Raw genomic sequence first — 27,663 nt, forward strand, 5'->3', positions numbered from 1 at the left:
CTGTACTCCAATGGAACAACCAAAAAGAAATGAAATCAATTGTATCATAAATGTTGTAAGTTGTGTGGGATAAAAGTGTTAGCCAAATATATAAATGATTCCTGTTTGGTTCCCTGAAGTTCAAGCTTGGCCTTCTTTGCTTAGCTCTTTGATGGAAAATAGTGACAATACGCAAGACATCTTTGCACACATTTTAGCTTCTTAATATTTTACAATTTCATTTTCTTTTTTTAAACTCTGGTAAATGTTGAAATTCCAAGTAGGCAACTTGTTCTCAGTAAGCAGAACTAACTCTGGTACTTATTGAAACCAAACAAGAAATGAATGCACCCTTTGAGGAAGAGAGGTGGCTCAGCTGTAGAGCTTTATCAGGCGGCCCATCGATGCCTTTGCTTATTTATTTGTATCTGCGGTTTGTGGTTTTATTGTGCAGAGAGAGAGAGAGAGAGAGAGAGAGAGAGAGAGAGAGATAGGGGGTGTATCTGTTAAAAAAAAAGAGAAAAAGGGAACTAAAGTGAGCCGAGTCCGGCAGAGGAAGCCCTCAGCCAGCAGACCTCCAGAGACACCCTTCCTGAGCTCCTTGTCCCAAACATGCCCCTCTACACTGTCACCGTGTCCACGGGCAGCCAGTGGTTTGCAGGAACGGACGACTACATTTACATGACCCTGGTGGGATCAGAGGGCTGCAGCGAGAAGACTCTCTTGGACAAGCCTCTGTACAACGACTTTGAAAGAGGAGCCGTAAGTGTTCAGTCGGGCTGCCCGCGTGCCGAGGTGTGGCTGCTTGGGGCCACTCTGTGGGGTAGATGAGGGGGCGCAGTGTCAGTCTCGGACTCCTACATGGTCTGTGACGTAAGACTCCTACCGTAGGGAGCACTCGATCAGTGGCCATTAAACATTAGCTGGGAAAAGAGGTGGAGGGCAGTGGCTGCCATTGGTGTAAAATGAGGCTGCAGGGGGCAGATAGTATGTTACTCAATTCATGTCTAAGGAGGATGGCTCTTGATCAGATAGCTGTTTTCATTGCTGTGCAAGTCCTACTTGTGACCTCTGCTGTGTGCCTGTGAGCCTTGCTCATCTAAAACAAAATCTAGAGATGCACACTGTAATATAGAATTAGGAACGTAAGCTGCAGCTCCACAAGCCTGTGACCAGAAACAGCGGCCAGTCTGTGGTGTAGAAGGTGGACTGTCTGTCTGATATAGTGCCTTCCATGTCTGTCTGTCTGTCTATCTGTCTATTATATAGTGCCTTTCATTATCTATCTATCTATCTATCTATCTATCTATCTATCTATCTATCTATCTATCTATCTATCTATCTATTATATAGTGCCTAATAGCTATCTATCTATCTATCTATCTATCTATCTATCATAGAGTGCCTAATATCTATCTATCTATCTATCTATCTATCTATCTATCTATCTATCTATCTATCTATCTATCTATCTATCTATTATATAGTGCCTAATAGCTATCTATCTATCTATTAATTATATAGTGCCTTTCATTATCTATCTATCTATCTATCTATCTGTGTGTATCAAATCATAAGAGCACAGGTTCATCCCCCTCCTCTGACCTGCCATGAGCTGCACAACTTGACAGAACTCTCACTTTAGAAACAAGTGAATTGTAAAAAGTAATGGAAGGTGACACTGGATTGGTGACATTCCCTTTTCCAGATGGAACTATAAATTGCATAAATGACCTTCCAGGGCTGAATTCTTCCTGGATATGCTACGTGGCAGCATTCCTAGGCCAGTGCATCTGTACACACACATGCAGGGCATACTGGGAACTGTAGTTCAAATTGAGCAGCCCTGTTGCATCCCAGGAGCTTCAGGAAATGGGGGTCTCGCCTTTGATGAGCCCTCCTCCTGACCCAGAAACTCTTTCTTCATACAGTGTTGTGGCGCTGGAAGGCATAAAACGGGCTTCTTCATCTTTGATTCTTGCATACTGAATAGTCAGTAGGTCAGCACATATATATAAGCCAAATACCACTGACTCAATCATCACAAAATCTCCTGAATCACGAGGACTTGAAATTTGGAATGTAGGTTACCCTTGGCCCACAGGTGCTCGCTAAGAAATGGTTTTAAAAATTTCATGGTCCAAGCGCGTTCTGTCTGTTTGTCCATTACTTAACGGATTTAGATCTGGTTGTTTTCTATAATCTGCTTCAACTTTCCGGTTGATTTTGTGTCTTCTCTCATCGTGCTAAGTACCAGAATTCGCTTGCCGTACAGATGTATTTATGCAAATCCAACACAGTGATTCTTGGCCAAGAGCGGGGTGGGCAGCGGGGCCTTCCTCACTCACACTCCAGCCTCTGTTCAAGTTGGTCTACATTTCGCCACTTGTTGGAGTGCACTTTGCCTCCACTTAGTTAGCGATACCTGTTTGTTCAAGTGACATTAGCATCTACAGAGTAACGTTTGATGTTTTTGACAGAGAGATCAGAGCTCCGTGTGTTTAAGAGGGCAGCTGCTGATTGCCAGAGATATCACGGCCATGTGCTTTTCTGCCCACGCAGGGAACGCTTTAATGTCAGAGCTGAACACGATCAGATACTGTGCCAACATCTATTGATTTTTAAAGTTTGTCCTGTTTCATTACTATGTGGGAGAACCCACGGGGTACAGCTAGTATATATATATATATATATATATATATATATATATATATATATATATATATATATATATATATATATACAGTATATACATATGGGGACACTCACGATGTGCTGTGCTTCTTCTTGACCACTCAGGTCTACTGATGAATGGTGTCTGTTGATGCCACCGCTCAGTCCAGACCCTTTCCATGTGTAGCTCCTAGCTGGAGGATCAATTTGCCCACCTCCATTTGAAGTTCTGAACGTGTTAGAAATCATTTGAAGTCCCTCCTGCTTGGTGAAGTTTTATATAACTGATATTAGCTGTTTGGTGTCAGCTCAAGTTGGACAGTTGGGAGACAAAGTCAGAGAGGCGCGATTGCATTGGTATGGACATGTGCAGAGGAGAGATGCTGGGTATATTGGGAGAAGGGTGCTAACGATAGAGCTGCCAGGGAAGAGGAAAAGAGGAAGGCCTAAGAGGAGGTTTATGGATGTGGTGAGAGAGGACATGCAGGTGATGGGTGTGAAAGAGCAAGATGGAGAGAACAGAAAGATATGGAAAAAGATGATCCGCTGTGGCAACCCCTAACAGAAGCAGCTAAAAGAAAAAGAAGAAGAAGGTGTTTATACCTTAAGAAGTGTAACTCAATTGTATTCTTGTTCTGAGTTCTTCACTTGTGGTGGTCAATTTTGTACCCTTGCATTGCAGTACTTGTTACCAAAGAACCCCCCCAGAATGATATTAACTCAGTTATGTTGACCACTTTTGTCACTTTGGACAAAAGCTTCTGCTAAGCAAATATCTGTAAATGTAAATCTTACTTGGGCAGTCAGAGTCAGGAGGAGGAGGGCAACACTTGAAAAATCCTTAACCCAAGCCCCCCGCCACCCCCTCTTGTGGCACTTTTAAGCCACAGGCTCATTCCACCACAGTGGGCTAAGAAGCTCCTCTGGGGGTCTTTTCTGCCCACTGCTATTAGGTAATTCAATGCTTCCACCCAATGTACTTGTAATTTATTTTTACTTATTGATTGATTGGTTGTATTATCTCTCCTGTGAGTCTGTATTCTTGTTTTTAATGCTTCTGCTGCTGTATGCATTTGAATTTCCCAATGGGATTAATAATTTGAGGTGCCCGGGGTTTTTTTCCTGCCTTGCGCCCTGTGTTGGCTCCAGCAGATCCCTGTGACCCTGTAGTTAGGATATAGCGGGTTGGATAATGGATGGATGGATTAATAATTTGATCTAATCTAATCTAAACTCATCCCATCACTAGATTGCTGGTTCAGTCCTCCCTCCTCTGTCTGTGAGTCACTTCACCGGATGGCAGTCCTGGTGTAGAACAATAGAAGCACTTGTGCTATTCCTAGTGTTTCTGATGAAGCCATAAGCGACCTGTAACTTGTCTCTCTACACCATAACAGTATTCATTAACCTCAGATGCTTCCTCAAGCGAGTTAACGACGTGCAGTGTCGGTCAGTTAGATCCTCAACAAGAAGAGCTAAATGAGGTGGGACTAGGAGAAGCTGGAGATGGGGAGCTGACCTCCATTCCTGCTAGCGGTGGTCACGGTCCAGCTCAGGTTTCGGCACAGCTTGGGTTGATGTTGTTTGCTACAGAGAACATTTTAAATTTCACTGAGAAGAGAAGCACAGTGTGAGTAGCACATGGAGTTCTAAAATGGCTGCCTGCTGAACGCAGCAGAGCTCATGGCAGCCTTATGGTGAGCGGTGACTTGTTGTGAGACCAGACACCTAAGGTGTTAGACACACGAGAGTCTCATTTGTAATCTGAGATATGCATCATGCTGCTTTTAAAGTAGAGCATTTGAGGTGTTATGTGATTATGTGGGTCAGATGGCGGGTGTCTCTGCTGCAGATACAGGATGGCAGTTTCAGGAGACATGCTGACTGTGTGTGTCACATTTCAAGTGAAGCTTCAGTGGTATGTAGATAAATGTTAAAAACTGATTTGACTGCATTACTTTGATTTAATAATAAAGTGATCCTGTGAATAAGTGATAGCACCCCGTGAGCTCAGTTCCTGGTCTGGTTGTTGTCCATGAGGGGTTTGCAGGCTCTCCATCTCACTTCATGGCATTTCTCTAAGTTTGGTTGTTTTTGCCTTGGTGCCCACCCCCACTATAACCAATCATCTATGGGGGAGGAACGAAAACTTTAGATTCATCTTGATGTTTTAGGGCCCCCGATACCAAAAGCATTGATATCTTGATGATGGGTGTGTGTCTGTGTGTCTGTATGTCACAATTTCTTTAGAACCTTCTAGAGCTAAAACGGCTGGACGGAAAAATACCAAAATACCAAGCCTCTTATGTGCTGATTAGTTTTTGAGCCAAACCATTCAAGAGAAAGAGGCGTCCAGAGGAACCCTCAAATACTGTAATTCTGCAATTAACTATGAATTCCTCTCATCAATTGCGATCGTAATGACCTAATTTATGATCCGAAAGGTCAGCATCAGTGTGGTCAAATAATTCCTGAAATGTTAACTTGGTTCCTAGGGTGCACAGCCTACTGGCGCTCACGTCCAAATGTTTTTACAGTCTTCTGAAAGACCTGCATTCAATCAGCCATTGTAATCTCTCCATTTTCTGAATATGCGTACTCTGTTATATGGCCGAGGGAGCGCTGTGAGAGAGCCTGTCGCTGCGTAACATGGCATCCTCACAGTTCGAGTAGATGTGTGAAGCTCCCTTTGTCACTCGCGTGGCGGGATTTCCCTTTAGCTCAACTGGAAAAGCTACTGCTAACTTACTCAGAGGCCTTGGGTTTGCAACCAACCTCTACACTGGAGTTCACCATAACTGGCAAACTTGGACAGCACTTGATGCCAGCCCATCTCAGTGCACACATGTCTCATGGACACCCATGTATGTGGGCCGATCAACCTAACCTGAACGTCTCTGAGGTGTGGGAGGAAATCAGAGGACCCTGAGAAAATCTGCATGGCTGGAACAGACAACCTCCACATGGTCAGTGATCAGGATGGGAATCAAACTCGGGATCCTGGAGTAGTGAGCCAGTCTCAACTAACCTGGTGTGAGGTTGTGAGTTTGCCCATTGATGGACAGATGCCCTATTCAGGGTTCACTTTTGCTTTATCGATAGACTTGGTCTCGCCAGGATCATGTAATGGACAAAGCGGAATTTGAACATAGACGGGTGGGCCTGTGATTAACTGACAATCAGTAATGGGCCATCAAGGTATAGCTTTAATTGGGGGGTTTGGGTTAAAAGGAGACACGACAACATGAAAGGATTGGGGTACCACAGCAGTAAGTCTGTATAATTGAAGGGTTGCACAAAACAAAAAAACACACACACACAAGAATTTGCGGAAACACCTTTTCAGACTCAAAGTTCACAACAGAACTGACTACAAGATGGCCGAACTGCTGGTCCTATGGCTTCCAGACAGGAAAGGGGTGGACAACAGAAGTGACGTCAGAGGTGGAATGGCTGTCAGTCTACCGTTCTGCTTGGTGGCCGAGAGAAGGCATTAGCAAACAGCGCCAACCCCTGGTCTGGCAGGGAACTACCACCACCAGAGCCCTTAAGCTGTCTCCTAAATGCACATGTGAGACAGGGGGTTATGTCTGTAGTCCTACATCAGCCAATCGATGAGAGAATCAGTTGATAAATCAAGCAAGTAATGTGATCAATGAGGCTAAAGGCCCACTTTGCATATGTAACTGACAACAGTCCAGTATGCTTGGTGCACACAGAAACTGCTGTTGTGCCCAGTCAGCGCTAACAAGCCATGAGACCCAAAGGACTGGTCACCTACACCCTCTTTAGTGATCGATAAATAAGGACTCTTGTTTCAGACCCCACTGGCACTGACCTGGCCTCTCCTCACCTTCTCCTGCTCCTACAATTCTTCTTAAAGTTTATCATTGCTTAGGTTGAAATTATTTCATCAAAATTATGGCATTGTGTTCATTCGAGGGAATGATAGGCTGATTCATAGGTAAATTAAGGGGCACTAACCTGGCCGTCCCCATTTACTTAAGGCTTTGCACGATGGTGCTCAAGAGAAACAAAAAATGGTGCCACCAAAGCAATGTGGTTTAATCTCCCTTAATGCCTTTTGCTATTCACAGGTGGAGCTCCTTTGCTCGGGTCGCTTAGATAAGAAGTGACGCCTCCTCCTGGTCGGTTGCTCTTTTATGGCCCAGGGACCAGAAGGGGTGGAATCAGTTGCCCTCACTTGGTTGTTTCTCTGTACTTAGCAGCAGCACCCCCTCCCGCTCCAGGGTGGTATCACATACCTGGGAGGAACTCGGAGGGCAACCCTCTGACGTGTAGGTGTGAGTCGCCGCATATAGTGAAGCCTTTTTTAATAAAGTTTAAAAATACCTTGTCAGTTCTTGAGGCTTACAATGGGGCTGAATGATACCAGCTGAATGAAAAAGCCTTAAATTGTATCAAATACGTCCACTTTGAACCAACAAAGGTTTCGATGTAAGAAAATAGGCTTTTCTTGTTTATGAGGTATCACTGTGACAACAGAATGAAACTAAAATAATTGCTTCAATCAAAGATTCTTAGAACTGCTCGTCTTGAGGTAAGACTACATTTCCTGTTTGCTTATGTGCTCACAGCTGCCCTCATGAGTGGAGTTCAGACGTAAATAAGGAAGTTGGTCAGCACAAAACTATACGTGTCTGAAGCTGTGTAGAGCAATTTTGTCTTTCAAGAAAATTCTTTGAAAATGAGCATATCCAGGGTGTGAACCAAAACTTAAGAAATGAAGTGTTCACGGTTTCCATTGACTTCCTTGCGGTAATTGCAATACCTTAAAGTTTTGGCTGGTCATGCTGAGGTTTTATGTGAACAATCGAATGAAAGATCTACTAAAAGCGGACCTGCGGGTTTGTAGCACTCATTTTTCTGTGGACAACTATTTGCTGCCGAAGAGTAAAAGAAAAACGTGTTCCTGACCAGCCAACTGCAGGTGACACAGGCAGAAGTGTAGAGCTGTAGAATATTAACAATGGAAATGTTGTCTACCGGCAAACTCAATGCTATACAGATGAATAGGGTGAACAATCGTTACTGGTGCTGCATCATGGATTTAGTGTCATGGGTTTGAAACGTGTGTCTGGTCGTTGTCCGTGCGGAGTTTACATGTTCTCCCAAACTTAGCATAGTGTTTTCTCTAACATGAATACAAAGCCATAAAGATTATTTGAAATGGCAATTTTTGAGACACTTTATTAACTTATTAGGTTTGTCCCTGAAGATGGATGTCAACTAAAGTCGACATTCAGGGGGAGACAGCGAAACAAAGCTGTAAACATCAATAAAACTCACTGTTACGTTATAGGTAGACCCTCTTTACCAGGAGGACTGTCAGACTCATTGACTTGACGTCGAAACCCTGTGTGTGCAAAGACATATATAGATAGACGCCACATTCACTGTGTTGCCCAGTCGACACGGTAAGTCAGCGCGTCCGCCATATAGCAAGTGGCAAAAGTGCCATTTAAAATAATACAGGTAGACGTGAAAACCGTGTTTTCTGATGAAAAAACAATAACGTTTAAAATAGTATCATTTACATACAACATATTTTGGTGAATCATTTAAATGCAATTATTTATATTCTTTCATACACTAATAATGGGAATTATTAAATAATAATAATAACTAGCCAACCTGCGGCATACCATACGCCACATAATCAGGCAGGTTTTTTAATGATTTTTAAGCACAGGGAGAAAATTAACATTTGAAAAATCGGTAATGTAATAAATCAGCAAGAAAAGCAACATTGTAACAATGCACGGAACGAACCAACACACAATCTTCCGTGACTGAAAACTGGCGGACTGCCATCGCGCCTTCTCCTGCCAGACGGAGTGATGGGGCTGGACGGCGCTGAGGCGTGGAGGGTGGAACGGGAGGAGAGAAGGACGTCCATTCAGCTCCATCTGTCATGCTAGTCTGCTGATTTCTCATTCAGTATGCACTGCCCGCTCATGTGCCCACCTCCAACTCGTCACTTGAGTCGTCGTCTTCACACACTCCAGATGTACCTGTGACTGACATAGACTTTTCATTGCTCTGTGCGGTTTTGGCTGCTTTTCTATATATAATCCACCAAGACACCCGACCACGGTAGTAGCGAGGTTGGAGGGGGGTGTGCACAAAGGGTAGGAACGTAACCAGTGAGAGCGTATGAGTCGCACTTAGTGGGAATTCCACGGTTTGCAGCCCGAATGGGGTTCAATGGCTTACCCACGCCTAGACACACGCTCAATGTCACGCATAATTATTTATTGAATGCTAAACACTTCTGGAAAGACACGGATGTCTAAAACGGGTTGGTGTGAGAATACAACAATAAGTGAATGAAAAGATGGAACTCTGTAGAGAGCAAAATACAACACAATGAGTGTTGGTGGGCAGGAAAACGTCTTTCATGTTCCTGCAGGAGCATCTAAGAAGACGCATGTTTGTCGCGAATGTGAATTGCTGTATGTAGCGTGTAAAACAGTTTGCTATGGTGCACGCGGTTGTGCATCGTAACCGAAAACTCTGTTTTCAAAGACTGCTTACTTCATTGTGCTTTAACCTCAGTTGTAAAGGATTGTTTTAAGGATCCCATGGGATACCCCTCGCAAACTGTTTCACACGCTGCATATGGCGATTCACCTCCGCTAAAAACAAACCTCTATGAACAGTCAACGTGGCTCGAAGGTGCAAGACATTAACCTGACCTGCACTGCATGTGGCCTCTACGACATACAAATATAAATGACGCCATTTTTTTTGTGTCCTTGCGTCCGAGTTGGTGGACGTGGCCCTGCGAGTTGTCGTCGTATCCAATGGTCTTGGAGTTGGTGGGCGTGGCTTAGTGAATCCACGCCCCATCCGGTGTGCTTTTCATGGTTGTCTTGCCTTTCCATGGGTGTCTTGCCTTAGTGAATTATATATATAGATTATTATTATTATTAAATAATTCCTCCCATATAAGTAACATTTCTTGGACTGCCTTCTTCTATCTTTGAAACATTTCTAGATGTCCTGTTCTTACGCAACACATTACTGAAGTATTGGTTAATGCCCGAGTCACCTCACGTATAGATTACTGTAATGCTATTCTATCTGGCATCCCACAAAAACGTATCCATCACTTACAACTTCTTCAAAATTCTGCTGCCAGCATAATAACCTGCTGTTCTAAATCCACTGAACATATTATACCTTATCTCTCTCAACTTCACTGGCTCCCTGTTAACTACAGAATACAATATTAAATATCGCTCTTAACATTTAAAGCTCTCCACACCTCACTGATCTCCAACAGACTTGCACTCCTCTTGCTCACTCAGATCCTATAATTTGAGAGTATTCAGTCTGGCAGTACGGTGCAGCCTTAGTTTGTGGAAGACAGACAAAACTAAAGACATGAGCATGAAATGATGGTTGTCAATTTCAAACTGTGTTTCTTTCCTCAATGTGCTCCTTGAGAAAAAACACATCATCTGAACCAATCTCAGCCCGAACAAACTGATTGATCAAAGATACACTGACAGCTTGCCCTAATGTCGACTGTCGGATAACACGCTCAGCTACTTTGACCACCTTGACTGGACCCTCAGAAGGAATCATCGAACCTCCTTTGTTTTTTAATGTGAGCGAGTGGTAGCTTTGATCATATGATGCCGGTACAGCTAAGGGCTACCTCCCACTGCTTCCTGAGGTGGATTTCTTTGGGAAAGCTTCAAAGTTTGAGAAACATTAACAGCTAACAACAATCTACATAGTTAGTGACAAAATACGTTTAGCCAAAACATTGTTTGGAGGCTCACTTGAGCACATGAATGCGTGGCTTTGCTAGCTTAGCCTGGCGTAGCTAAAGTTAAGATTATAAAATGGGATTTTCTAACGGCCAAATATAACCAAAACAATTGTTCAGCCTTACCTATGAAATGTAATCCCCGGGATCTGGTTTGGAGCGTACAGTGGTTTGTACAATCCCAAGCAGCACATGCGTGAGGCATCTTTATCCATTACTTCACTCCATAGCAGTGCCACTCGCAATATGGCAGCGACATTGATGTACGATGCTGCTGGTCATGCGGCGTCTAGTAATTCGATGTCTATGGCGTAGAGTACACAACGTCTAGAATGGCATCGACTTTAGGCAGGAGAGCCAAACAAATACACAAAGCAAATTCTTTGCATATTATTTATTTATTGCATAATATTGCATAATATTGCCTGCAGGAACATGGAAGACGTTTTCCTGCCCACCAACACTCATTGTGTTGTATTTTGCTCTCTCCAGAGTTCCATCTTGTCATTCACTTACTGTTGTATGGTTGAATGGGATTGCGTGTGTGATAGGCTGGTGCCTGTTTCTTGCCTTTCATGCATTGCTGCAAAGGGAAAGACAAACGGTAAGATGAAGTGCAGAGCCAGTTTTCTTTTAAAATGGCCGGATCTCACAAAGAGTTTTTTTTTATTCCATTCTAAAGCGATGTGAATGTACTGTTTTACAATATTTATGCACTCGTAAGATGTAGATAATAATCCACTGTGGTGGGCTGGCACCCTGCCTGGGGTTTGTTTCCTGCCTTGCGTCCTGTGTTGGCTGGGATTGGCTCCAGCAGACCCCCGTGACACTGTAGTTAGAATATAGCGGATTGGATAATGGATAGATGGATGGATTCTGCCTTCAAAAATAGCCATATTTGGTAAAGTTAAACCTTTTTTCCATGTTTCGATTTTCCATTGCTTTTTGTGACAGCCCCAAGGTGCATTTAAAGAAAAGTCAAATAATTCCAAATATGTCGTATACAGTGTTAAGTGATCGAGTAACCAGAGCAAATTATTATTGCTCAAAGTACAGCAGCATAAATTGTTATTGCACCTGTTAATGAATAGTACATTACATATTATATACTGTATTACATTAGTACTGTATATTGCACATTACCAATATAGCTTATTGCACAAGTTCAATTAAAAATGATCTCACACTGAGGAGATTCAGAGTTGGGAAAAAGTTATTTTTTAGTCTGTTTGTGCGTACGTGGACTGACTTAAAGCGTCTTCCTGATGGAGGAGCTCAAACAAAGAATGTCCTTGAGAATGTTTTTGGCCCTTCTCACACAGCGAGTCTTACACGAGAGTTCGAGTGATGGCAGTTCAGTCCCAATGATGGCCTCTGCTGTTTTCACGACCCGCTGCAGGGCTTCTTTAGCAGCCTTAGTGCAGCTGTTGTACCTGCAGGCCATCATGCAGTTAGTTAAGATGGTCTCTATAGTGCAGCTATAGAAATTAACCAGCAGCTTCTCGGGGAGGTCAGCTCTCCTTAGCTACCTGAGAAAATCGAGGTGTTGTTGTGCTTTGCCTGTTATAGCCAAGTTGTTGTCAGCCCAGGACAGGTCCTCTGAGATGCTGGAAACTCTCTCCACAGCATCTGCATTGATTGTTATTGGACTGTGATTGGTCTTTTTAGTGGTCCTGAAGTCCAGAATAACTTCTTTGATCTTTTTGTTATTTAAGACCAGGTTGTTGGGGTTGCACCATGCTGTCAGATTCTGAACCTCTTCTCTATATGCAGCTTCATTGTTGTCTGTTACAAGCCCAATGACAGTCGTATCATCCGCAAATCTAACAATAATGCTTGATTGGTGGATGGTTTGGCAGTCATGGGTGAAGAGTGCATAGAGAAGAGGACTTAGTACACACCCTTGCGGCACACCATTTGCTCAGGGTAATGGTGGAGGACGTGTGTTTGCCCATCCTGACAGACTGGGGGTGTTTGGTGAGAAAATCCAGTAACCAGTCGCATATCGATGGAGCAAGTCCTAGTGCATAGACTTTTTGGATCAGCTGGTTAGGTATGATGGCATTAAATGCAGAGCTGTAGTCAATGAAGAGCATCCTAACATTGGGTGTTGGGCTTTTCCAGGTGTGAGAGGGCAGCATGTAGAGCCACACAGATGGCGTCCTCAGTTGATCTGTTTGACCGTTAGGCAAACTGGTGTTGGTCTCGATCAGCTGGGATGGAGGCTTTGATGTGGGTGTTTACCAGTCATTCAAAGCACTTTGCGATGACAGGGGTGAGAGCGACTGGTCGATAGTCATTAAGACAGGTTTGTAAACTGCAAGTTTTAAGTTTATAACAAGCGCTTCACTTTAGTACACAGTTTTATGTGACAAACTAATATGCACCACAGCTAACTTGAAAAGGACCGAAATGATCCTTTAATCAACTCTTTCTCGCATTCTACAGCCCACTTGCTGCCCTGTTGGCCCACCCGAGCAGATGAAGCACTGAACCAGGCCTGGCAAAGTTTCAGCTTGATCTCCCACTTTTGTCACATTGCAATATTCGAGATTCAAGATTCTTTATTTGTCACATGCATAATTATGGGCAGCACAGTGGCGCAGTGGGTAGTGCTGCTGCCTTGCAGTTCGCTTCCCGGGTGCTCCCTGCGTGGAGTTTGAATGTTCTCCCCGTGTCTGCATGGGTTTCTTCCCACAGTCCAAAGACATGCAGGTTAGGTGCATTGGCGATCCTAAATTGTTCCTAGTGTGTGCTTGGTGTGTGGGTGTGTGTGGCGCCCTGCCCGGGGTTTGTTTCCTGCCTTGCACCCTGTGTTGGTTGGGATTGGCTCCAGCAGACCCCCGTGACCCTGTAGTTAGAATGTTGTGGGTTGGATAATGGATGGATGGATGCATAGTTATACAGGACAACACGCAGTGAAATGCATCCTGATCCGCTTATCAAAACTGTGCAAAGTTAGAAGAATATCAGTGAGATTAACAAAAAAGTCCTAGAACCAAAGATAACAGTATTATAGAACAGAATAAATAAGTAAAATTAAGTGAATAAAGTAGAATTAAGTGTTAAGGTGAATAGTGCAGTGATTATCGTGCAAAACCAAAGTCAGACAGGTGCATAGTTAAATGACAGACCACGGCATAGTACAACTTACAGTCCAGTCTAAGTATGTGGAGGCTCATGGATGAGAAGGCATGTTCTGATTTAACATTCTTATTGCTTGAGGATAGAAACTCCTTTGGAGTCTCTCTGTGCTGGCCAGGATGCTACAAAACCTTTTGCGTGATTTTAACAGATGAAACAGGCTGTTGCTGGGATGAGAGGAGTCTTTGATAATCCTGAGAGCTCTGCTCCTGCATCTTCTAGTGTAAATCCAGAGTTGTTGGTTTGTCTTATCAGCCCATCACCTCCATTTACCCCCTTGCTGTACCAGAAGCAGATTAGATCAACTTTATTAATTCTCTGAGCTGATTCAGAAGCGTACAGCAGCAGAAACATAAAAACAAAAGATACAGAGTCACAGGACAAATAAAGCGGCCAATCAGTCAATCAATTAATCAGTCAATCAATTAACTTAATGAGTACATTGGATGGAAGCATTGAATTGCCAAATAGCAGAGGGCAGAAAAGACCCCCAGAGGCACTTCATAGCACAATATGGTGGAATGAGCCTGTGTCTAAATATGCTTCAGGACGGCGCCTCCTGGAGGGGATTATTTTTAATGATGGCACTCAATTTTGCCTCCCTCCACTTTTCCACAGCAGCTTCCAGTGTGTTCAGAGTTTGCCCCGTGATGGCGCAGGCTTTCCTGATAAGTTTGTTGAGACATCGTGCTTCTTTTGAGCTTATGTTGCTACTACATATGCCAGGCAAAATGATGTTTCTCAATTTTGGTTATTTATGTGCTCATCTTTAGCAAGTATGGGAGTCTCCTGGTAACCATGAAGTGCACATATTAGTGCTATGGCAGCACTCTAGAGTCAGCAGCATCCTATTGTAACACGAGCACCACAGCCAGCCTGGCCATTTCTGGACCTTCACCTCCACTCCACCGGGTTAAGAGCTGCTGCGACACAAAGCCCGGTTCTCATCTCGCCTCTTGGCTGTGGGGTCACTTATCTTGTGACACTCTTTTTTTTGTCTTTTTCTATAGGTAGATACCTATGATGTGAACGTCCTGGAGGACCTCGGGGAAATTCTTTTTGTCAAAATTGAGAAGCGCAAGTACTGGATGCATGATGACTGGTACTGCAAATACATCACGGTGAAGACGCCGGCAGGGGACTACATTGAGTTTCCCTGCTACCGATGGGTCACAGACGAGAAGGAGATCGTACTCAGAGATGGGAAAGGTAAAGCATGGCTACCACCAGAGTTAAAAAAAGAAGAGAATAACTAGCGATCACTGTGACCTGTGAGCCTTCATTATGTTAATTCAAGTATATTTGGTTTACACACACATACTGTGGATTCAGTCCCCTTCACTTTCTGCACACTTTATTGTGTCAAACATTTCATTTAAAGTGGAAGAATTTCTCATTTTTACCCTTCCATCTACACTGAATAACCCATGATGATAAAACATAAGCATGTTTATGGAAAGATTTGCCAGTTTATTAAAAATCAATTCATTCAGTACTTGGTAGAAGCTCCTTTGCCAGGAATTCCAGCTTTGAGTGTTCGTGGGTAAGTCTCTACAAGCTTTGCACACCAGAATTTGGGCAGTTGATCCCATTCGCTCTGACAGATCCTCTCTTTTAGACGGGATGGGATGCGTCTGTAGACTGCTGACTCCAAATCTCTCCCCAGATGTATTATGGGGTTTAAGTCTGGGCTGTGGCTGGACCACTCAAGGACTCCCAGAGACTTGTCCCAAAGTCACCCCAGTGCTGTCTTGGCTGTATGCCTTGGCTTATTGAAGTGCAGAGAGGTGAACTGTCATCTGAGTCTGAGGTCATGTGAACTATGGAGCAGTGGACCTCTCTGTGCTGACTGCATTCGTCCTTCCCTCAATCCTGTCCAGTTGCCCTTGTCCCTAATGCTAATAAGAACCCTCACAGCATGCTTCACCGTAGGGATACTATTAGGCGGGTGATGAGCAGCACCTGGTCCTCGCCAGTCATGGCGCCTGGAGGTTTGACCAAACAGTTCAATTCTTCCTTGTGCTGTCATATTACTTTTAACTGTCATGCATCTTTTACTCAAGAATGGCTCTTATTGAGCTACTCTACCATAAACTCCTGATTGATGGAGTGCTGATGTGATGGTTGTTCTTCGGACAGGTTCTCCAATTTCAGTAGGGGACCTCTGGAGTTCTGTTTGAGTGACCATTGGGTTCTTGGTCACCTCGCTGACCTTGGTCCTTCTTGCCCGATTACTCGATTTGGCCAGGCAGCCAACTTTAAGAAAAGTCCTGGTGGTTCCAAACTTCTTCCATTTCACATTTATCGAGCCCACTGTACTGTGGAGAACACTCAGAGCTTTAGCGGTGGTTTTATCTGCTTGGCCTGACCACAGTTTGATCGTGGAGTCTACAGAGAGTCCTTTGGACTTCACGGCTTGGTGTTTGTCCTCATATGCAGCCAATTCAGTTGGCCACAGGTGGTCTCCAGTCAAGTTCTAGAAACATCTCCAGGAGGATTAAAGCAGACAGGATACACCTGACTACAGCAAAAGGCTGGACCACTTCTATGAATTCTATTAACTCAAAGCTTTAACTTTCTAAGAGTGGCTCTTACAATGAGAGCGTTCAGGTTTAGATTTTTAATACATTTACAAACCTTTCTCAATGTTTTCCCTTTGTCACTATGGGTTATTGAGTGTCGATTGATGGGCAAAAATGGGAAATTTAAAATTAAATCTACAACACGAGTGAAGGAGTCTGAAAACTTTCTGAATCTACTGAATATATGAGCATGGCGAATGAAGAAGGCTAATAAAAGGTTTACTGACGGTGTAGTGATGGGAAGGAGAAAAGTTTAATCAAAGTTAATGGATGCATTTCAGAGTAATGAATCAGCAGAAAATGTCGTCTCCTTTGATTGGCTACTTTTGATACAAAAGCGTTATGATTTACAGAATCCGTGGAACTTAAAAGGAGGCCTAAAAACTCGAAATAATAATGATACTAATTCTTTACATTTATATAGCGCTTTTCTCACAACTCAAATTACTTTCACCGAGTGGGGAGCCACCACTAACATGTAGTATCCACCTGAATGATGCAACGGCAGCCATTTTCGTGTCACTATGCTGACCGCACATCAGCTGTTAGATGGTGAAGAGGTGAGAGATAGAGAGACAAGGGATGATTAGGGGGGCCAGAATGTCTAGGCCAGGGGTCTCCAACTCTGGTCCTAGTGGGCCGCAGTGGCTGCAGGTTTCCATTCTAACCCTTTTCCTAATCAGTAACCAGTTTTCACTGCTAATGAGCTCCTTTTCCCCTTCATTTCCATAGCCCTGTTTTTAAGGATTCAGTCCTCTGAGTTGATTTGTTACTTCATTAAATGGCAGCCAAACAAAAATGAGACGTGAAACGAGCCGAAAGATGACCAGCTAAATCAGAGCTTCAAACACCAACCAATTTCAGTCCAATCACTGACTTACTTAACAAGAAGCCGATTCTTGCTGTTAATTAAAGCTGTTCTTGAATTTCAGGATGTGTTGCTGCTCTCATTCTGCCACAGCAGACTGTTGATTTTCTGTTTTTTACTAAGACCACCGTCAGGATGTTTTGGTGACCTGAGCAGACCAACATAACCGAGACCTTCACCTTTCTTTATTTTTAGGTTAGTTGGTCTTGTGGTGGCTTGTTTTGTATCTCATTATTGTTTGGCTGCACATTAAGAAAAAGAAACAACTAAAGGGTTTGAGTCACGTCAACTAAAAACTAAGGCAGACCAAGTTAATCAGCAACAAAAACTAATTAAGAAGATGGTTAGAATGAAAACCTGCAGCCACTGCGGCCCACCAGAACCAGAGTTGGACATCCCTGGTCTAAGCCATGGAGAGCAACTTAGCCAGGCCATCAGGTTTGACCCTGTTCTTTACCAAGGATACCCAGGGATCTTTTATGACCGCAGTGAGTCAGGACCTCGGTTTTACATCTCATCTGAAGGATTCCACCATTTTTACAGCACAGTGTCCCCCATCACTGCATGGGGGCATTGACATCGACATTCACAGCACAGGATAAGTGCCCCCTGCTGGTCTCACCCACACCTCTTCCAGCAGCAACCCAAGCTTTTCCTGGTTGGTCTCCCATACAAGTGCTGGCCAGGCCTGAGCAGACCTTCTGAAGTGCAGCTGGTATGGCTGCTGGCCTGACAGGAAAAGAATTTTAATTAAATGATCAAGAGATAAACTGTGACCAAAAAGAGGTCGAAACCAAAAAGTCAATCTGATCTGATCTGAAGAAAGAAAGCTGGAAAATCAAAAGGCACAGAGAAAGACACGAAAGGCTTTTGATTATTCAAACATGGATGCCTAAATGATGCATAATATGACCATTGCAGATGTCACATTCCTGGGGAATTCTGGGAAGTTTCCTCAGTACCTCAATATGGCACTGCAGAACAACATTCAAGACAGTAAAAAAAAAAATTACAACTTCTCCAGGAAATAAAATAGGACACAATAAATGTCCAAATCAGATTCCTTGATTTCAGAAACCCCAGATTCACCTCCAAGAACTCCCAGAAATTCACTAGAAAAGCCACAGAAAGAGAAAACTGATAAAATACACCAATCACAACAGCGAGAAAATGATAATGTCATCCTTACTAAGTTACCTTGGCTTTCAAAGCTCAAGAAGCAGGCTTTGCGGCCTACTCAACCAAAGAGAGGGCCAAAGCTTTTGAATTTCAAGAGGGAGAAAGAGAAGTCAAGCAAAATGACATATTTTATTGGCTAACTAAGAAGATTACAATATGCAAGCTTGCGAGGCAACTTAGGCCCCTTCTTCAAGCAGTTTGTAAATTACAAACAATACAATTAAAATTGGCCTGAAGAGTTGTTATGTAAGCTTGCATATAGTAGTAATCTTTTTAGATGGCCAATAAGAGGTATCATTTTGCTTGACTCCTCAATACATCCATAATGGCTAACACGGTACAACACCCTACTACTAAAGAGGGAGAAGGGCAATGTGCAACCCCTGGCTCAAAATGACAAAAAAGAGTTGATTTTCAAAAAACAAAACAAGAGTAAAAGTGTTAAAAAGTGTAACAAAAGGTAGCCTAGTCAAAAAGAGTCCGACCAAAAATAACAAACCACACCAACAATCCAGACACCAATTATGAAATGGCAAAACGTTAAAAAAAAACAAACAAACAAACACAAAAATACAGGAATTCAAACTAAACTAAACAACAAGAGCAGAAAACTAAAGCCTCCACACTGTGCAACGTCCTCTCAGAACTTTATGAAGGCTGATGGTGGTCCGTGTGAGTCCCAGGAGTGCACAATTAGCTCCACGTTGAGAGAAAGGCAGTTTTCTGGCCCCAAAATGGCAGGGCCCTGACTTCCTCTGTGCACGCGGATTGCGTCACCTACAGATAACACAGTGATGTTGGACCTGTCGATAGGTATACATAAAGGGGAACACACATAACAACAATTAGGGGGCAGAAGAGAGGAACACACCAATCAGCATGTGCTCTAGCATTGTGCCTTTACGCCCTCCTAATTGTACTGTTTAGTTCTGAATTATTATTATTATTATTATTATTATGAATTATTATGTGTTTGTATAGTCATGTGTTGATTTACTGAGTTGAGACCATTTGTATTTACGACCAATGTTTCCCTCTGATTTTTTTTTTTTACTGATGAACGGTTGTGCATAATAGATGAGCTGATTTCTCCAATTCCACTACACTACAAATGCTTTCCCCCATGAAGTATCAATTGATCGTTGTGAAGCACTAACAAATGAATGACGAATTTTCTCAGTGATGTAACAAACCCTGCAAAGCACTAGCATGTGAACAATGAGTGTGTTGGGGGGAGAGGGGATTGATCTCCTCCATGAAGTATTGAGTGATCATCGTGAAGCACCAACACATTGACGATGAGCAGTTCCCCCATTGAGTTCTGGGAGCACAGCTATCCAGGCACTTTGAAACTGTTGTGCCGTCGGGGGAGCGAGCGGCATGATGACTGGGGGTCAGCTGAGGCTCGAATATCGATGTGCTTCTCGTACCAACAGTTACTGGATGTGTACTGGAGACCCACACCAGACCCACAGAGCCTCACTTTCAGTGGTCTGCACACTTGGTGACTGCCATATGGCCTAATGGTCAGTCGCAAATGGAGCTCTAAGCTGGCACATGACTATATTTATTTATTTTTTTATTTTTTGACTTTTTGCATTTATTTTACCCACATTTTTTGGATCTGACCATCATGCACACATATGGGAATGCCCCGATTTATTTCTCTTTGTTGATTGTTTTATTGCAGATATTTTCATATTTATTTATATTTAAAGTTATGTCATGGATCTGGTAACATTGCCATTGTAGCAGAAACAGGACAAGAGACTGTGAAGTGTTAGGGTCTCCCCAAGACCCTCATTGATTAGCCACAAGACTAATAATGCAAGAAAATGAAAAGCAACAAAAACAAAGAAAAAATTCAAATGTTGGCTGTGTCCGAGTCAAGTATTATGTGCTCCTGCAGGCTATTCCAGCAGTTGCAGTTCCAAAACTGAATGCTGACTTCTGGCCACCGTGGACTTTATATAGGCCCAGAGGGTAGGGGGGCAGGACTTCCAGAAGCCTCATCACAGGTCATGTGATTCTTTTTCTCCACTCTCGACCTGGAAGAGGAAGTGCGGTTAGAACAGGTGCACTCACGCAAGCCGTTCATCTGTTAGCGAACTGGCAACTTCAGAGCATAAACTGAGAGATGTGAGGAAAAAAAGACAGCAAAACAAACAAAAAAGATATAAAGCAAAATGAAACCAAAACCCAATACGAAAGGCAATAAACTTGGTCAGAGAACAAAAGGGTCAAAACTGAAAGTACACACAAGAAAAGAGCAGAAAGACAAAGTCTGAAAAGTTCAGAGATTTGGTATCTGCATTGGGTAAGGATTGGCACTCATAGCCACCTTTTTATCCAATCATAGGTCCCAAACTCAGTGGCCACACCCCTAGCAACGCTGGAAGTGGACCTAACAACAGAAATAAACACCGGAGGCTTTAGAGGACCCAAATAATGCAAAATCATGACACCCGTCCTCATTACATTTTCTTGCACTGAGCACCCAGCACACTCTCTCAACACCATTCTGATTGTAAATTTCACTCAATTTGGAGTGCTGATTCAAAGGCCTCTGTCATGTTTTTATTAATTATGATATGCTGGCTGCGCCCATGTAGTAGTGAAACAGCACAAACTTTAAAAATAAATAGACGTTGGCAGTGTTCAGCTCTGATGGCAGAACGTCCCCTGCGTGGAGACAGAAGCACATGGTGTTATCATGATGTTGAAACGGCCCTCCTTAAAGTATTCAATGACATCTTATTACTGACTCAGGTGACGCTGCAGTCCTTGTCCTCCTTCATCTGTCCGCTGCATTTGACACTATTGACCATGAGATACTGCTGTTCCAGCTTGAACATCTTGTTGGGCTCAAAGGGGCTGCTCTGAACTGGTTCAGGTCATATCCAACTGGTAGACATTTTTCAGGAACTTTAAATTCCTCTTTTTCATCTACTGCTCCTCTTAAATGTGGTGTTCCTCAGGGATCCATTTTGGGTCTTATTCTCTATATACCTTCACCCTATTGGAGCAATTTTTAGGAAATTTGACATTTCTTTTCACTACTATGCTGATGATACTCAGGTTTATATTCCTGTCTGCAACTCTGCCATAAATCAACTGCACAACTGTCTTTCTGAACTAAGTTCCTGGATGGCTAATAATTTTCTTGATCTGAATCAAAATAAAACAGAGGTGCTTATAGTGGGTCCATCAGCTAAAGCCCAAATTGGTCTTGGACTTCTCGGCTCTTTCTCTGGCTTTTGCAAACCTCAAGTCTGCAATCTTGGTGTTATCTTTGACTGTAACCTCTCTATTGAGGAACAAGTTAATTCAGTAGTCAAGAGTTGCTCTTTCCAGCTTTGTCTATTAGGTAAGATCAAGCCTTTTTTATCTTCTAGGGATCTTGAGAAAGCTACTCATGCTTTTATCTTTTCTCGCCTTGATTACTGCAACTTGCTGTATTCTGGGATTAGCAAATCCCTGATATGCAGGTTACAGTTGGTCCAGAATGCTGCCGCTCGCTTTCTGGTTGGGGCAAGAAAGTCTGACTCTGTTTCTCCAATATTAGCTTCTTTACACTGGCTGCCTGTCAGTTTTGGAATTGATTTAAAAATCTTGTTGCTAGTTTTAAAATCTTTACATGGGCTTACTCCTGTCTATTTATCTGAATTGTGTGTTTTACACCAGCCATCTAGAGTGCTTAGATCTGATATGGCCGTGCAATATGTAACAAAGAGAATGGAAAAGGTAGGTGGTATCTCTGGGCATGGAAACCACTCGGTAAGTGACAGTTCTTTGATGGATGGTGATCACCTCGATAGACATGTTAATGGGGGTACGGTTGGAATGATAAAGGAAATGGGTACCTGAACAATGTAAAGTAAGTCTAAAATACCTACACAATAACTATAATCGTAATAAATGAACAATAAAACAGTGGAGAAGCCGTGGATTAAATAAAAAGGCTGTAGTTATCAGCAGGGAGACTTGAATCCCGTGGCGAAGCAAGGAAAGGAATGTAGAGACTGGAGCGACGGACGGCCTTATATAGGCAGGCAGCCAACAACGTGGGAGGCGTTGGGATGGGGGACCCAATGCCACCTCACACGGTGACCGAGCTGCAGGCTATGGATGTATATATGTACGTAAGTAGGATTCAGTTAGCGTTGGGAACCCACGTACCAAATTTCTTGAAGATGGGCCCATAAGTAACAAAGACCGTTGAAAAGTTCAATATGGCGGCCGACAGTGGCGTCATACCACTGAAATAAGTACGTACATCAGTTTTGGATAGCGCAGGGAAGCCACTTATCAAATTTCGTGAAGATGGGGCCATAAATAAGAAAGTTCAACATGGCGGATGTTGTCGATCGTTATCGACCATTATGACCGTTATGTGTAGAATTTCGAAATAAAACCTGCTTAACTTTTGTAAGTAAGCTGTAAGGAATAAGCCTGCCAAATTTCAGCCTTCTACCTACACGGGAAGTTGGAGAATCAGTGATGAGTGAGTGAGTGAGTGAGTCAGTGAGGGTTTTGCCTTTTATTAGTATACAGTAATCTCTCGCTATATCCCGCTTCGACTTTCGCAGCTTCACTCTATCGCGGATTTTATATGAAAGTATAACTAAATATGTAACGCGGATTTTTCGCTGCTTCGCGGGTTCTGCGGGCAATGTGTCTTTTTACTTCCTGTACATGCTTCCTCAGTTGGTTTGCCCAGTTGATTTCGTACAAGGGACGCTATTGGCGGATGACTGAGAAGCTAACCAATCAGAGCACGCAGTTAAGTTCCTGCGTGCTGAATGCAGTGTTAACCAGGAAGTCTCGTCTCGCTCATTCAGCATCAACGTGTTTCGCTGTGTAAAGAGTTGTGCTCTTTTGTGTTTATCTTTGTGCATAGTCAAGCCCTTCATTATGGCTCCAAAACGATCTGCTACTGCTTCAGGGGCCGTGCCCAAGCGCAAACGGAAGATGTTAACGATTGCGAAAAGGTAAACGTTTTGGATTTGTTGAAGGCTACGATTCTTTTTATTTAAAAAGTAGGAAAGGAATATAAGATCTACGGCCCCAGTGTCCTTTTAACCAGGGTGCAAAACGAGTTGTAAGTGGATGTAATAAGGCAGTAGTCTGGATGGAATCTGCTTTAGGGATTTGGATTGAAGAACAACGGCAGTGCTACACAATCACCTGAAGTGGCTACTTTAGAAGAGCTGTAACGCTCTCCTTTGTTGTGCAGTAAAATTAAACTCATTGTTATCAGACAAAGTCATCGTGTCATTGTTGGTGAGTAACCATAATTAATTTTCTACTTACAGTACTTAGTACACGTCATTACATTTAGTGTCACTGTACACACATTTACTGTATACTATTTTTCTTGCATTATGCGTATTTATTGCTGGTGGCCTGTCTATCGTAATGGCTGTAACATGTGATATCGGAGACACTCAATATCTTTAAAATAATATTTAGGTTTTACTATATATAAACAGTGTGTTTATATACATAATTTCAATGAATCTTACCTAATATCTAAGAGAATACAAAGGGATTATGCTGTATAACTCTGGGGAATATTTATAAACAGCGTGGGAGAGTTTATAAGGGCTTAAAATATATAAAAATAACCATAGAAACATATGGTTTCTACTTTGCGGATTTTCACCGATCGAGAAGGGATTACTGTATATATATATATATATATATATATATATATATATATATATATATGATGTCATGTGGCTGTGACATGTGACATTATTATCCAGCCAGAAACAAATACAACTAAAATACAATGATATTTAGGAAAAGAGAGGAAAGGGATAACTGGGTAATGTTGGGAAGTTTGGTCTTGTTTTGACTCGGCTTTTTATTGTCATTTTTGCACTTTAACGTTGGGTTCCTGGGGTCTCTTTTCATGTTTTGACCCCTGTATGACTTCTTCTTAATTCTGTAGGCCCTAAAGAAGGTCTGTCTGTCACTTCCTGGTCCATTTCCATATAAAACATGTAAAGGTTCTTGTTCACTTGCCACAACACCGACTCTCATTGCTTTTTATTGTGACTTTGGCCTTCTACTTCCTTATGACTCACACTTTGGGGACAAAGAGAGTTCACAGTTTGCTGCTTTATGAAAATTTCCCATTGTGGAGAAGACAAATGAATGCCTGTTTATTTGGTTGCCATGCGCTTCCTTGTCATAGGAGATCAACAAGTGGATAATTCCAAGCTGTCAGGGTCTGGCTGGGGCTCCATCCTGGCTTTTATTTTATAAAGTATAGCTGGCACTGCCTGGGTGGAGTGAATTCCCCCTTTTGGGGGACATTTTAGAGCGAAACCAAAATTTCACTGACTAAACCCACTCTGGGGAGCAACTTTTGCATACCTTTGTAAAGTCCCAAAAAATGTCACTTTGGCTTCTTCCCTAACAGAGTGTAGGTGCAGTCAAATTTCAGAATTAAACACAGGCTGTGGTCTTCTCCTGTACAAATGGGGAATGTGTATTGTGAGTGCCATGGAGGACAGACGGGCATCCTGGCTGGATGACAGCATGACCTCTTGACAAGTTGGAAGGTGCCAGGAGATGGATGAGCAGAAGCCAGGGACCAGGAATAGTTCCATCCCCCATATGTTAGGTGGCAGTGGTCCTCTGCAGGTGTCCAAGCTCAGGCACCTACAGGGGTTCATGGGACGTGGAGTCCGAAAGTGCAGCCATTAGGTGGCGCTGTCAGGGAAGGACGGTCCTGGTTCCCAAACAACCCAGATGTTCTCCCCACAAGTCATACCAGGTCACCTGAAGCCATACATTCTGAGTCCAGTATAAAAGGAGCCCACTGCCTTACCTCAGGAAGTCCAAGATGGGTGGCAGCAGGAGACACTCAACACAAGGTGGAAGGAGAAGAAAGAGCTTTGTTGGTTTTGTATTATTATTGGCTGTGCTTTACTGTACAAGCTGCCTGGAGGATTAAAAAATCCATTAATTGAACCGTGACCATGTTGGGCATTATTGGACTTGAGGCTCAGTGATGCCCCCTACTGGTTATGATGCAAACTTTGCAGAAATAATTAACAGTGGCCATTTGTACACACACAGTCAGTCAGCTTTATATATTCCTAGCTGTAGTACCATCAAAGACAGGTTTTGCTTTTAAAAAAATAAAGAATTAAAGCCTGAAATTTTTTGCTACTAAAACATTATTCTTTTGGGCGGCACGGTGGATCAGTGGTACAAAAAATAAATGACTATACACTTACATAAAATAGATCTAGAATTGACAGAGAAGTTGAGTCTTTAAATATAGAATCAGTTTTTGAAACAAAGAAACAAAGAAATGAAAAAAAAAAACTCCATATAAACTGGAGAAGGGCAGCACGGTGGCGCAGTGGGTAGCGCTGCTGCCTCACAGTTTGGAGACTTGGGTTCGCTTCCCGGGTCCTCCCTGTGTGGAGTTTGCATGTTCTCCCCGTGTCTGCCTGGGTTTCCTCTCACAGTCCAAAGACATGCAGGTTAGGTGGATTGGCGATCCTAAATTGTCCCTGGTGTGTGTGTGTGTGTGCCCTGTGGTGGGCTGGTGCCCTGCCCGGGGTTTGGGTTCTACTTTGTGCCCTGTGCTGGCTGGGATTGGCTCCAGCAGACCCCCGTGACCCTGTGTTAGGATATAGTGGGTTGGACACTGACTGACTGACATCATTCTTTCAACATCCTGTTTATATTTTAAACAACTCATTTTATGTGTTTTAACAATTTCATAACTTTAGAATTGAGCTCTTAAGTTTTTTTTTTTTTTTAATCCTTACACATGTCTCCAAATAAGCAAGCACCTCTTAATTGTGACCACAATCCAAATTATGATAATCATAAAAAATTAGGAAACATGCGGACCCCCGCTTCTCAAATAAAGTTAGCTCATAAAGAGCAAGCGGAACATTTCCATTTTGGCCGCACGCTTTTTTGTTTTCACTATAAAAGAATCCCGTCCCGTGTTGAGCAAATCGCCGATCTTACTTTTGAGATTAGTGACCCTCAGCCAAACAACAAGTGCGCAATGGGGGGGAAGGAGTGAGTGTTTTACAATCTCCTTGTTTGACGACATACGTTTCTCTGTCGTTGTCGTTCTCACATTCTGTATTGTGGATCACCCGTGGCATCTACACTCACCTAAAGGATTATTAGGACCACCATACTAATACGGTGTTTGACCCCCTTTCGCCTTCAGAACTGCCTTAATTCTACGTGGCATTGATTCAACAAGGTGCTGAAAGCATTCTTTACAAATGTTGGCCCATATTGATAGGATAGCATCTTGCAGTTGATGGAGATTTGTGGGATGCACATCCAGGGCACGAAGCTCCCGTTCCACCACATCCCAAAGATGCTCTATTGGGTTGAGATCTGGTGACTGTGGGGGTCATTTTAGTACAGTGAACTCATTGTCATGTTCAAGAAACCAATTTGAAATGATTCGAGCTTTGTGACATGGTGCATTATCCTGCTGGAAGTAGCAATCAGAGGATGGGTACATGGTGGTCATGAAGGGATGGACATGGTCAGAAACAATGTTCATGTAGCCCGTGGCATTTAAACGATGCCCAGTTGGCACTAAGGAGCCTAAAGTGTGCCAAGAAAACATCCCCCACACCATTACACCACCACCACCAGCCTGCACAGTGATAACAAGGCATGATGGATCCATGTTCTCATTCTGTTTACGCCAAATTCTGACTCTACCATTTGAATGTCTCAACAGAAATCGAGACTCATCAGACCAGGCAACATTTTTCCAGTCTTCAACTGTCCAATTTTGGTGAGCTCGTGCAAATTGTAGCCTCTTTTTCCTATTCGTAGTGGAGATGAGTGGTACCTGGTGGGGTCTTCTGCTGTTGTAGCCCATCCGCCTCAAGGTTGTGCGTGTTGTGGCTTCACAAATGCTTTGCTGCATACCTCGGTTGTAACGAGTGGTTATTTCAGTCAAAGTTGCTCTTCTATCAGCTTGAATCAGTCGGCCCATTCTCCTCTGACCTCTAGCATCAACAAGGCATTTTCGCCCACAGGACTGCCGCATACTGGATGTTTTTCCCTTTTCACACCATTCTTTGTAAACCCTAGAAATGGTTGTGCGTGAAAATCCCAGTAACTGAGCAGATTGTGAAATACTCAGACCGGCCCGTCTGGCACCAACAACCATGCCACGCTCAAAATTGCTTAAATCACCTTTCTTTCCCATTCTGACATTGGTTTGGAGTTCAGGAGATTGTCTTGACCAGGACCACAGCCCTAAATGCATTGAAGCAACTGCCATGTGATTGGTTGATTAGATAATTGCATTAATGAGAAATTGAACAGGTGGTCCTAATAATCCTTTAGGTGAGTGTATGTCGACTACATTCAGGCTTACCTCTCGTCCTTCCTTGTCACTGAAGCGCCTCGTGTGTTTGGCT

General features: G+C 43.1%; 1 protein-coding gene across 1 annotated transcript in view; it reads left to right on the top strand.

Moving 5' to 3' along the window:
- The first annotated feature begins 524 nt into the window (after positions 1-524).
- The window catches only part of alox5a (arachidonate 5-lipoxygenase a), a 78,724-nt gene continuing 51,585 nt past the window's right edge, over positions 525-27,663 (top strand). The window contains exons 1-2 of the mRNA XM_039737896.1: positions 525-741; positions 14,608-14,806. Of these exons, the coding sequence (XP_039593830.1) occupies positions 592-741; positions 14,608-14,806 (349 nt within the window). The 5' untranslated portion in view covers positions 525-591. The remainder of the gene's footprint in view (positions 742-14,607; positions 14,807-27,663) is intronic.

The sequence above is a fragment of the Polypterus senegalus genome, chromosome 1 (assembly GCF_016835505.1).
Source record: "Polypterus senegalus isolate Bchr_013 chromosome 1, ASM1683550v1, whole genome shotgun sequence".
Taxonomy (NCBI): domain Eukaryota; kingdom Metazoa; phylum Chordata; class Cladistia; order Polypteriformes; family Polypteridae; genus Polypterus; species Polypterus senegalus.